The sequence below is a fragment of the Alligator mississippiensis genome, chromosome 11 (assembly GCF_030867095.1).
Source record: "Alligator mississippiensis isolate rAllMis1 chromosome 11, rAllMis1, whole genome shotgun sequence".
NCBI lineage: Eukaryota > Metazoa > Chordata > Crocodylia > Alligatoridae > Alligator > Alligator mississippiensis.
In genome coordinates, this window is record NC_081834.1 from 40,929,058 (window position 1) to 40,942,187 (window position 13,130).

Sequence of the window (13,130 nt, forward strand, 5' to 3'; positions counted from 1 at the left end):
AGTAACTCTTGGTCAGTTGTTTTTCAGCCCCAAGTTGACCTAAAGTAGGAGTGGACTGAGTCCTTGCCAGGACTGCCCTTTATTTGTAAAATGAAGTGATGTTTGAGATGGCTCTTGTTTTACTGTGAACTGCCTGGCTGTCGACACACACAGAGTCCTCTCTCCTGAGGGCAGACGGGGGCTCTGCGCGGTGGGACATCTCTCTGCTCCTCTCCTCTGCAGACCCGAGGGGGCTGGAGGGGTCGCCCCCTGCCCCGGCCTGGCCTGGTCTGGTCTGGCCCTGGCACTCTTCTCAGCGGCTCAGGAGAAGAGGGCGGAAGGCAAGGCGGCCTCCCCTGGCAGCAGGATGTTCAGGAGCTGCAGTGCCTGGTTCTCCCAAAGCGTCGGCCGGGAGCTCTGTGACTTCTGGGGTGAGGGGGGAGCACGGGGGTCCCCTCAGTGAGGCGGAGAGGCAGGGGGCTGGTGCCTTCCCTGGCCTGAGGGGGAAGGCAGAGAAACACGCCCTGGAGAAGCAGGAACCACAGTTCCTCCTGCGAGGAGAAGGGTGGGAGCCAGAGCAGCTCCCTCCCTTCTGGCAATGGCTGCACGTGCCCGGTTAGTGATGGCAGGAGGGAGGCCAGCAGCTCCGGTCTATCCCTCGGCAGATGCTGCTCCCCCTTGCCACCCTGATCTTACCAAGAGCGCTGAGAAAAGAGCTCAGAGACGGCGTCTGTGGACCCAGCCGGGGTGAAGGAAGCTGGGGAAGGCCTGTCTGCTCCCCTCCAGCTGCCAGGATGGCTTGTGGAAACCACTTCAGCCACCGTAAGCCAGAGGATGCCTCTGGCAAGCTGTAGAGCCCAGGAAGGGCAAGCGCAGCTTTCCCTCCTCCCCCCTGTTCTTGCCCTGAGCAGAGCCCTCCCACTGGGAACAAAGCCCCTGCAACCGGGTAAAAGGAGGGCCAAATGCTTGAGCTCAGACAAAAGCCATTGGAGAAGTGAAGTAGGGAAGATAAGATTGATATGAAGGCATATACCCCAGGGACCTACTACCTGAGGTGCCTCATACTCTCCTTGTGAACTCTTTTTCAGTGGCTGAAGGAGGAGTGATCACAAATCATCATGATGCCGATTACCTGTTCAGTAGCGATGCCTCATGCCCTGATACACAGAGGTACCCCTTGGAACGGTTGCCACTTAGCTGTTTTGCTCTGTTCTTATCTATCCAGTACTTTTGGATGTGCACCAACTCTAATTCCCCACTACCTTATTTTCTGAAAGAATCTACAGCAAATAAGTCTCCTACCTTTTCCTGGTTTAATTATGCACTACCTGTTAGGAGAATCTCCTGACTACACTTCTCAAAATATTGTACATTCTGCGTCTGTTATTACATGTACTGCACAGTATATAAATCTAACCTCTTGGAGTGTCTCAGCTATGCAATTCATTACAGATAACTAGACAAACATAACGTAAGACAAACGATTAACACAAATGACTACGTTAAATAACAATCCCAATATTTGAGAGAGAAATTAAAAACACAGGATGAAACCCTTAAAAGAGACTCAGCCTGGGCATGTCTACACGTGGTTTTGCACATGCCTAAACTTAATGCACATTTGTTTAATGTATATTAAGGCAATTAAGGTGCATATCTACACGTGCATGCACTATGGCGCATTAACACGGTATGCAGACCAACTTGGGACTAAAGTTAGTCCCAAATCAGTCAACATACACAGCATTAATGCCTTAGTATGTCAACATGTGCATTAAGGTGCTTTAGGCAGACAAGGTTCCTTGGGTGAATTTGATATCTTTTATTAGACCAACCCAAATAGTTGGAGAATAGTTATTAAGCAAGCTTTCGGGTTCAAAAACCCTTCATCAGGCTAAGGACGCTGCAGCAGTTGGTGGGTGCTCTTCCTGGATGGAATGACAAGTAAAGAAGCCAGGGGCTGGGCTGGGCTGGGCAGGGCAGTCAGGTGCCAGGCAGATTGTAATGTATCAAAAATCCAATGTCTATGTTTAGTCCCTGATCTCTAGTATCCAGCAGGTTGATGAAATGGAGCTCATAGGCTTGTCTCTGGGAAGTGTTGTGTAAGTTTCCCTTGAGGATCAGGACTGAGAGATTGGAGAGAGAGTGGCCCTCCTGTAAAAAATGTGCCCCCACCGGTAATTGGGTATTTCTGTCTTTGATAGATTGCCGGTGTGTGTTCATTCTGGTGTGCAGTTGTTGTCTGGTCTCTCCTACATATCTTCCATCAGGGCATTTGGGGCATTGGATGAGGTATATTACATTTCTGGAGGTGCAGCTGTAAAATCCAGGGATGCTGATGGCTCTGTTGTGGGGTCTAGTAATAGTGGGGGTGGTGGAGATGTGTTGGCAGGGTTTGCATTTCTTGTCATGGCACGATCTGGATCCTTTTGGTGTGTTCTGGGCTTGAGGAAGTTTGCTTCTGGTGATGAGGCTGGCGAGGTTCGGTGCTTGTTTAAAGTCTAGGATGGGTGGCTCTGGGAAGATCTTTTTAAGAATAGGGTCTCTGTCTAGTATGGGTTGCAGTTGTTTGAGGATTTTCTGTACAGGTTCAAGGGATGGGTGATAGGTCATAACCAGCCGTGTGCGATTTGTGGGTGTTTTTCTTCTGTACTGCAGCAGTTCTTCACGTGGAATCCAGGTGGCTCTTTCAAACGTGCGATCTACCTCTCTGGAGGAGTGTCCTTGCTGGGTGAAAGCCTTTTTAAGATTGGTGAGGTGGCAATCCCGGGTGTTCTCTTCAGTACAGATGCGGTGGTATCTGAGGGCTTGGCTGTATAGCACAGCTTTTTTGGTGTGTTTAGGGTGATTGCTAGTTCTGTGCAGATATGTATGTTGGTCTGTGGGTTTCTTGTATACTGTGGTCTGTATTTTACCCTTCAGGATACTGATCCTTGTGTCTAAAAAGGGGATGTTGGTGCTGGAGTATTCTAAAGAAAGTCGGATGGAGGGACGGTGACTGTTGAATTTCTGGTGGAACTCAATCAGAGATTGCAGGTTTTCAGTCCAAATGATGAAGATGTCATCAATGTATCTCAAGTATAGCAAGGGTTTGATGGTGCAGTTCTTGAGGAAGTCTTCTTCCAGGTGTCTCATAAAAAGGTTGGCATACTGTGGGGCCATTTTAGTGCCCATAGCTGTTCCCATCATCTGGAGGAAGTGTTGATTATTAAAAGTGAAATTGTTGTGTGTGAGGATGAAGTGTATAAGCTCAGTAATATCTTTGGGCCTGTATTCTGAGTTGTAATCTTGTTCCTGTAGATATGTAAGGCAGGCATGGATGCCATCCTGGTGTGGGATGTTGGTATATAGGCTGGTAACGTCCATGGTGGCTAGGAGTGTGTTGCTGGGAAGGTGGTCTATGGTTTTAAGTTTCCGTAGAAGGTCTGTAGTGTCTTGTACAAAACTTGCTCTGTAGGTGACAAGCGGTTTTAGGATTGATTCAACGAAACCTGATATTTCCTCAGTTAGGGTCCCATGGTTGGATATGATAGTTCTGCCAGGGTTCCCTTGTTTGTGGATTTTAGGGAGCATGTAAAAAGTCCCTGGGTTAGGTAGCAGGGGGATCAAGGTCTGTAGTTTTTCTTGTAGTCTTGATGGAAATGATTTGATGGTATTGTTGAGTTTTTTGGTGAAAAGGGGAGTAGGATCTTCTTGTAGTTCTTTGTAGTAGGTGGTATCAGAGAGCTATCTCTTGGCTTCCTTTATTTAATCCTCACGGTTTAGGATGACTATGGCTCCTCCTTTATCTGCTGGTTTTATTACTATTTGGTGGTCGGATCTTAGAGATTCTGTGGCCTTTTTCTCTGGTGGACAGAGGTTGTTGTGGTGGTGTGTGTTGCTGATTATTTCATTGTTCATTCTTTCCCTGAAGCAGTCAATGTAGCGGTCAAGGTTAGGGTTTCGTCCACTGCGAGGTGTCCAATCTGATGTTTTTTTGGGCTTGTTGGCATTGATCCTTTTCTGAATGTTGTGCTTTAGCTATTTGTGCATAAATTTGATACCTGCTGCAGGTATCAAATTTAGGCATGAATAGCCTATAATCACCATTTTTAAGGTGCATTAATGGCACACACATGTAGACCCGCACCCTTAATGCATCCTAAAAATGGCTAATGTGCCTTCAATTTGCATGTGTAGATGCACCCTCTGTTCCCATTGAAATCAAATGAGAGATTTATTTATTTTAATTTCCCATTTCAATCAATCCCATTGAATTAATTTCCCACTTCAATCAATCCCATTTATTTCAATTTCCCATTGAAATCAATGAGAGATATTTATTTCAGTGGGGAACACAGATAGGTTAATTCTGGGCTCTTTTGAAAAAAATCACCTTCACAATAAGCAGTAGCTCAGCTGTGTTGGAGACGATATGTAATTGTTTGTAAAAACATATCAGGCTTTTTCCTCTCATACAAAAGTTGTGCAGCTTTAACAGTACTATCAAAGTAAAGCAATACAACCCCCTTAGTTTAGACAGATTTCTACTGTTAAAAGTGCTTGTACTGATATTGCTTATTCCTATACAGGAAGGGGAATAAAACATACTGATGTACCAATGCAACTGCATCCACATTCAGGGTTATAGTGATGTAACTATTTAGGTCAAAACAAAATACACATTTCATAGATTTCATAGACATTAGGGCTGGAAGGGACCTCGGAAGATCATCGAGTCCAGCCCCCCGCCCAAAGGGCAGGACGTCAGCTGGGGTCATAGGATCCCAGCTGGGGTCATAGGATCCCATAAGCTGGGGTCATAGCTTTTAACTTTTAACTGACCCTTGGTATAAAATTCTGTGTAGAGCAGGGTTTTGTTCACAACAAGTCACATATTTAAACCTGTGTGTGTTTAGTTTCCAAAGCCAACTTTGATTCTGCTGCGAAGTGAAATCTTGGGTCTCATATACTCTACCTGCTGGCTTTGTGGTAGTCAAACAACAACCTCATGTTCTGGTATTTTTGCTGATCTCATTCCTTACGCTACAGCGCAACTAGGAAGGAAACAAAACAGGCATAGCAAATTCACTTCTAAAGCAAAATAAGAGAAATGAGAACATAGCTTGCTAGAGATAAAAAGGCTGATTTGTGAAGGAAATACATTTTATTTTCAGTTTGCCAAATTATTACTAAAGGAATTGAACAATGCATAGAAAACAAAAGGAGACTTGACAGTATTTTGGAAGGATAACTGCAAAGCTTAGAAATGAAGGAAACTATCCCATCATTAAGTAACTATTTATGTTAAATTAGTATCAGGTAAATATATATTACCCATGATATATACAGAGGATGTTGGATCTACTTACTTAAGCAATATCCACCAAGTTCTCCAGATAAAAGGGTTCAGGAGGATAATTCAAGTTATTTCCTAAAAACCTAAACCTGATCTTAATCTGCTTAGTTTTTAGGACACCCAACCAGGCTGCAGTCATGAGCTCCAGGTCTGATGTGAATCTGCTGAGTGTGTTCTGATGATATTATGGCAGCCACAGAACCTTTATGAGTATGGGGCTGTCCCTATGCTGATCATCAAATGTGTTATGTGCAGGTTGTCATGTGTATGTGATGGCTTTGAAACATTTTAAGTATATTAACTTCTCTTCAAAGGACAGGCGCCATTTCTTTGGCAAGTTGCATAACTATGACAATTAGTGCATAAATGTGAACTTTTATCTGATCTCCCAGTGCTTTACCTCATGCTTTAGAATGATGTTGGGACTAAGTCTGGAGTTTTGGTAGAATCCCATATATGAAATAACAGTTATCATTCACACAATAACACACAGATTAACACTCTTCTTATCTCATGTTTTGGTGCTAAAAATAATGGAAGTTTACCATTCCCTATGATGTGAAGTTGTAAGGAGTTCATGATTTTCCTACAACACCTGATAAACTATCACAATTATCAGCTATCTAGCAGAGTTCTATGTGGTTTAACTGTCATCTAGGTGGTTTAGTTCTCATAGAGAAAACAGAACCCTGAATTCAGATCTTGACAGGTAATGAAAGAAAATAAAACATCTTTCAAGTAATTTGTCTTAAAATATATCTATAATTTCAATTTCAACATAGTAAATAGTCTGTTCGTGATTTTTGGATTTGTAAATGTTTTGTGTGTCTATGAAAATTCTCTGCTCACCTTTAGAAGCTGAATACTTACATGCTGAAAACACTCCCACTGGATTTTAACAATGTTAAAGATGTTTAATTTAATTTCAATATCCTTTCAAACCCTTGCTTGTTCAAAATATTCTATCCAAGCCAGGCATGTCATCCTCCAGGGTAAACTGATCATTCAGACATTCAGGGTTTTGAGTTTTTTTCCATGTTTGCTTTTTTAAACGCATTTTATCTTTCTCCTCTAGAATTCACGAGAGCCGTGATTATATTGAAGGGAAAGCGACTGTATTTCACTCCTGTTATCTCTCTTCAAATGCCAGCTCTGAAATGAAGCAGACAGTGCTTTTAGGTCACTTCATCCTTCCTCCTGCCTGCTTGCAAGAAGGTTAGAGAAAATACAGAAATGTGCATGCACAATTTCCACATTGTTTTAAACCACTGTGAAAGCATGGAGGTCCATCATCTGGGGTGCCTCTGCTCAGGTGCCCTGGGAGCAATAAAGAGCAATCCTATGATTAGCTTCCCACAGTTCTGCAGTGCAGGAGGATGGGAGCTAAGTGCTATCAGCAGTGCTTATTGTTTTACTTGGTGCTGTCCAAGGGTAAGCAATGTGAAGTAGTTTTGACTATAGAAGAAGCTGATGTAAATGTTGCTTTCTAGTGATCTCCCTTAAGATCCCTATTGAAATTAATTCATAGCACCTGACTAATTAGGCTGATGCCTACAATAGCTTATGAATTTTTTAACAAGTTAGTCTACAGGTGCTAATCTGCCCTGCCTCCTGCCTGACTTCAGACTAATACAACTAATTACCCTTCTTCCTCCAGGCTCCTTGAAGACAAGGGCAGGTTTGACAGGAATCTTCAAAATACAAAATAAGGATTGTTATAAAAAGTATGGTGATTAACTGTTAGAATCATAAAATCATAGCAAATTAAGGTTGGAAGGGATCTCAGGAGGTCATCTAGTCCAACCCTCTGCTTAAAGCAGGACTATCCTCAACTAGATCATCCCAGCCACGACTTTGTCTAGCTGCATCTTAAAAACCTTCAAGGATGGAAATTCCACAACCTGTGGAATTCACAGAGGACAGGACAGGAAGTAACGCATTTAACTTGCAACAAGGGAAACTTAGGTTGGATGTTAGGAAGAGTTATCTAATTATGCAGGTGGCTAAGCATAGAAACAGGTCACCTGGGGAGGCTGTGGAATCCCTATCACTGGAAGTTTTGAAGTGCAGGCCAGACAAGCACTTGGCTGGGGTAGTGTAGGTAGAGATGATCCTGTCTTGAGCAGGGAGTTGGACTAGATGATTTCTGAGGTATTTTCCAGTCCTACTTTCTATGATGTGATTAGCTATCACACAAGTATTGTTTGCTCAGAGAAGGGTAACTGTTTCTTGCTTAACAAATGAGTGGGTACTTGAAGTTGCCCCCGTGTTTGGAACAGCAATTCCTTGCATATTGAGAGTTGATCCATTATGATTTTTCTTGCTCTCCTGCTTTCCTTTTGATCCAGAGGAGATGTCCTCAGCTACTTCATCACTGTTCTTCATTTGTTCTCTTCTCATTTAAAAAATTTCACCAGGACATGGTTGGCTGTTAAATACTATCTTGCTAGTTTTTGTGTGTGGAGTCAGATTTCAGAAACACTGATTTTGGGTGCTCATTTTAAGGTGCTTAATTTCAGTGGTATTGTAGACCCATGTCTAAGGCCTGGATGCATATTGACCCACACTCCTAACACTGTGGGCTTTCCATTTATATATTGCCTCTCCTTGTTCCATCAGATCTCATAAGTGAGTTGTTAGGAACAGGCTGAATGAGGTCAAGAAGGTGAACTGTGACCAGGTATTCATCAGGTTGATCTCCACACTATTAATCTTTTTTTAATTTTTGTTCCTACTTAGCAAAGATTTCTGGAAATATTACCCCTGTTAACTCTCTTTAGTTCCCTTTGCAAGTCCTCAGTCAGAATTTTTTTTATGCATTCTATCATCATATGACTTGAAACTTTAGAAAAGGCCATCTCTGTTAAGGGACTGATTTGTTTTTGTTGTATAGGTTGCACCATACTATTATGCTTTTGATATGATCTTTCTTTTCATTCCAGAAATTAAAAGAAAAATTGGTAGTTTTATATGGGAACAGATGAATAATTCCCAGATAGAACAGGTAAGACAGTACTAAATGCAATCTTGCCCTACTGAAAACAGTGGTAAAGTCACCATGACTTCAGCGAAGCCAGGCTTTTTGCCCAGTATTTCCCTTAGAGCTCTGGGGTGAAAATGCTGCCTGCCTTGCTTATCACATTATCAAAATCAAGCTGTGTGCTTCTGCTTTTTGCCTACTGCATATGCCCTTTTGAGAGCATGGCATGTAGAGGAACAAATGGGTAGAACTTCTGCAAAAATTGATTTAGGGAAGTAACCTTCATCCTGTCTGTGATTGCAGTGCTTGTTTACTTTGGGTGACACAGTGGTTGTCTCTGGTAAGAGGCAGCAGGAGCTGCAGAGCAATCATTTGAGGTGGCTTGTTTCTCTTTCAGAGTGATATCATTCTCATATGTAGCCCTGAGATGCAGCACACTGTGTAATAGTTTGGAGGGGGTAGTCCAAAAGTAGCACAACTGTGAGCTTAGCTATAATGGTCATGTTGGTGAGAGTCTAGTGATGGTGGTGAGTAAGGATCAGCTGAACTTCCTTGGGAAAGGTCCACTGATGTTGATCCTCTCAGAAGACTGGTGACAGTCAGAAATATTTAAAATGCTGATTATTAGAAGCACTTTCCTTTGCTTCCTTAACAAATTGCATCAAGACAGACAGTGCTGTTCGCTAATCAGCTACATTAAATCATTTAATTAATTAAAATTTTCCTTGCTATTCCACAGCTTGAAATATTGACACCAGCTGAGATAAAAACTGTTGGGGAAGAGGAGGAGCAAAGAATAAGGGGCAAACAAGACCTGACTAGAAGGTATTCCCTTTATTTTCACTGCTGGATGGCTTAATCCTGGTTTTCAGCACTTGCACACATGGCACATACAATATCAAAGAGCTGTTGATTCTGGATTCCAAGGGTCACTATTTACATGCCAATGTTAATGATTTTACCATTGATCATGTTAGGAGAAGCATCCAATTAATGTGTTTTTTATCAGGACCTTAAACTGTATTCTACTTTTTCTCCCAATATGTCTGTCCCTCTGCTGAAGCTGTCAGTGTCTGCAGTGCAAGTGTCTGTTGTTCAAAACAAGTACAATGAAAACTGAAGATTCAGAGCCTGACTAATGTAAAATGAATAAAACAAAGGAGGCTATTGCAATTATTTAATACATTAGACAACATGTGTCTAATAGAAATTGCTGTAGAATTTCCAGTTTAGCATACAAGGTTCTTCGGGTAGATGTAATATCTTTTATTACACTATCTGAGTAGTTGAAAAAAAGTTCTTTGCAAGCTTTTGGGTGCAATCACCCTTCTTCAGGCATAGGAAGTCTCTGCTGTTCTTTTAGAGTCTGTTGGAGAGACTTCCTATGTCTGAAGAGGAGTGGTTGGTGGGAGTCTAGTGATTGCACTAGTGATTGGTGATTGACTCCTACCAAGCCAGAAGATCATGCTATGAAGTTTAGGTCATCAGCCTGGGCTGTAGATTGGCAACTGAATAGAAAAAAACCCTGAAAAAGCTGTGAATAGCTGACCTTGTGGGCAGAGCCCATTCCTAAAAGTATGCTTTCCAAAGCATAAAACCCAAGGAAAAAAAAGACAAATTTTTTTCTTTTAAATATAACAGTAAAGAAAAACCAGTCTCAAAAAAGCCAGCAGGAGAGAAGCTATCATGCTATCCACTTCAAGACTACCCAGTGAACAACATGGTGACAGGTAATGATCAGCATAGGGCAGTGGAGACCAACCTTTTTGGCAGATGTGCCATAAATTAAACCCCCTGCCCACCCTTCCCTTGCCTGATCGGCCACTCTGCTCTGTCCTGTGCTCCCTGCCCAGTTTATTGCACTGCTTTCTGCTCCCTGCCTATTCAGCCACTGTGTTGCCTGTTCCTTCCTTGATATGCCACAAGCCATGCACAGGGACTACACATGCCACTTTTGTCACACGTGCCACAGGTTGGCCACTCCTGGTATAGAGTGGGGCTTGAGCACTTGTCTGGATGCTATTAAGGCCCTGCTATAGCCAAACACTCAAGCACAAACTGAAGTACTTCACTAAAAGAAGACCTGAGAGGTGCTCACTTTTCTCTAGGGCATTGAGAGTTTCACATATTTCCAAGTAAACCATCCCTCTATGCAACTCATGAGATGATGTTTAATACAATTGAGCAGTTTTACCTCAAATGGGAAAGTGTAATTTCATACCAGGCATTTCTGTGTTTGATGCTGTCAATGTCTGCAAGTTTTAATATAGTATATTTTGCCTCATGTTCTAGAGCAGTGGTTCTCAACCTTTTTAGACTCAAGGCATCCCTTGTTAGACTCAAGACCCCCTTCAGAAAATGTACCGTATTTTCACGCATATAACCCGCCCACAGGTAGAAGCCGCACCCACGTATAACCCGCGGAAAATTGTATTTTTGTAAATAAATCCATGTATACGCCGCACCCATGTATTCCCTGTGGCGGCGTACACATGGGGAGGCAGCGCAGCCCGGCCCGCCCTGGCAGTGGCGGCACGGCCCGGCCCGCCCTGGCAGTGGTGGCGCAGCCCGGCCTGCCCAGGCACAGCGGGAAGGCGGCGCAGCCGGCCCCAGCCCCCGCGGCAGTGCAGCCCGGCCTGCCTGGGTGCAGCACAGCCCGGCCGGCCCCAGCCCCGGCCCTGCAGGGGGGGAAAGTCTGTGGATAGCCTGCACCCCGATATAGCCCACACCCATTCATTTTTTTTGTAAAATTATGTATACCCTGCGGGATATATGCAAGAAAATATGGTAATTTGTTTGCTTTCACTCATTTCTCAACTATGGAAAAATAATAGAGCAATTCTACTGTTGTGGAGAACTTGGAAAGACCACGATTCAGAATGTTTTTGACACGATGGATTCCTATGGGAAATCTCTGGGTTTATGTTGTGAATCATGTATAAGTGTTTGCACTCTTAACAGTGCTAACATTGCACGACAACCCCTTGAGAATCTAATGACACTGCAGGGTGCAGCAGCGTCACCCTGGTTGAGAATCGCTGCTCTAGAAAGTCCAGTAACTAACACTAACTCCACAGTTTCTATGCTGTTTATAGCTACATATATATTTTCATTTTGCAGGTCATGTCCCTGCTAGTGAGATGAGGAAGTATGTTGGGGAACTACGTGATTTCATTCCAGGCACTTCAGGTTATGTGGCCTATTGGGTTCAGGATGAAATTAATATTTTCTCTGATGTGAAAAATAAATTGAAAAGAAAATTATAAATGACAGAGATAAAAAATGGGATTTTGGGTTGTCAACAATTTTACCAAATATGTGTCCATTCTGGTTGACATCATCTTTTGAGTTTTAAATGCCTACTTTTTTTCTCTCTGTTGATTGATTACTCTGAATTTCACTGAAATGACACTTAACATTTTGTTAGTTTGGGAATTGAAGGTGGAGGGCTGTGAATTCTAACTTGAATTTCTATTTCTTTTGGCATTTTCCAGCTAACCCAGGCTAGTTTATTTATGTTGATTCACCCTCAGTGTGCCATAATTTATTGGATGCTCGTAACATTTGAACAAACTGGTTATATTTGCTGTAAAAATCTTCTTCTTTGCTATCCTCTTAAAATTTGTATTTTGTATCAAAATTAAATATGGACTCTGAAATCATTGTGCCATGTTTGCTTTTCTTCGGGTAACTAATCTCAGTTTCAATTTGACTCCTCTCGCAGGATTTTTTGTTTCCTTTTGTCACTGAAAAGAAAAGAATCTTCTTAGTTATTCTGTCTACTAAAAGAGTAGGGTTTGTTCTCAAGATACAGCTCACAGTCAGTAACTCTCCCGTTCTGTAAGGAGGAAGATGCTAGGCCAAATTCTGCTCTATTGCATATTATCTACCAGCTCCATAGGTGTATGTGAGTGTGACTGAGGCAAATTTCCCCCCCAACACACATGTACACAGAGTGCATTTAGTGAAAGGGAGTCTGTCAAAACTATTTACTTGCACAAACTAAATCCATGGATTCCCTCACTTCCATTGATAATAAACGTTAAACCACAATAGAGGTTATCTCAGATAGCAAGAGAACTACTATTTATTGTACATTGGCACCCTCTTGTGAAGATTGTTAAGAACTGCATATAGTGGCATCCATTTTTATAATAGAATTATAATTGTCTAAAAGTTAGACTAATACAGAGCTTGTACAATTCTGATCTGATTTTGAAGTCATTCAAAGCAGCTGTATTCTGACTTCAGTGGAGGTTTAACACTGATGTGAGGTGGAGTTAGGGAGACAAAACAAAATGAGCCGATCAGGAAACACACTAACAGCTGTTTTTTGGGGGGTTTTCTTTTTTTAACTAGAAAAGCCAAGGGACCTTCAACCCCTAGAGCTGGGTAGAACCTCAGTATTACAATGTCTCTGTAAGTTGCTTCTAAGAGATTACTGTCACAATATCAGGGAAATCTCCTTTTTCTTTGATTCTATGATTCTAGTCAAGATGGAAGTTTTGGTTTGATAGCAGTGATACTTCTGAAGTAAAAATAACCATGTAGGGGAAATAAAACCATCGAAACCCTCTCTATATGTTGTAAAGAAGCAAGACTAGGCACATAACCTTGGGCGTTTTTTTGTTGTTGGGGTTTTTTTTTTTTCATTTGCAACTCATCTTAACATTTTTTCTTCTCTGTTACTGGCTTGCTTGGCAGGATGTGTATCACAGATAACCAGCCCTTTCAACAGGAGGAGGTGCACAAATGGGGATTTGAAAATCCACCACTCTAACATGTGGCATGAAAAGACATGACTGAAGCTGTATGAAGTTGGCACAGAACGAA

General features: G+C 42.3%; 1 protein-coding gene across 2 annotated transcripts; it reads left to right on the forward strand.

The window, feature by feature from the left end:
- The first annotated feature begins 40 nt into the window (after positions 1 to 40).
- TERB2 (telomere repeat binding bouquet formation protein 2) lies at positions 41 to 11,943 on the forward strand. 2 transcript variants are annotated; one of them, XM_014599937.3, is made up of 7 exons: positions 111 to 410; positions 1,068 to 1,149; positions 6,393 to 6,532; positions 8,260 to 8,321; positions 9,037 to 9,122; positions 9,939 to 10,027; positions 11,418 to 11,943. In XM_014599937.3, exons 1-7 carry the CDS (start codon positions 347 to 349, stop codon positions 11,561 to 11,563), a joined length of 669 nt encoding a protein of 222 aa, XP_014455423.1. In that variant the 5' UTR covers positions 111 to 346; the 3' UTR covers positions 11,564 to 11,943. The 2 variants fall into 2 exon arrangements, with proteins under 2 accessions (XP_059570849.1, XP_014455423.1); XM_059714866.1 differs by lacking the exon at positions 9,939 to 10,027 and having other exon boundaries at positions 41 to 410; positions 11,418 to 11,521.
- Positions 11,944 to 13,130: the final 1,187 nt, after the last annotated feature.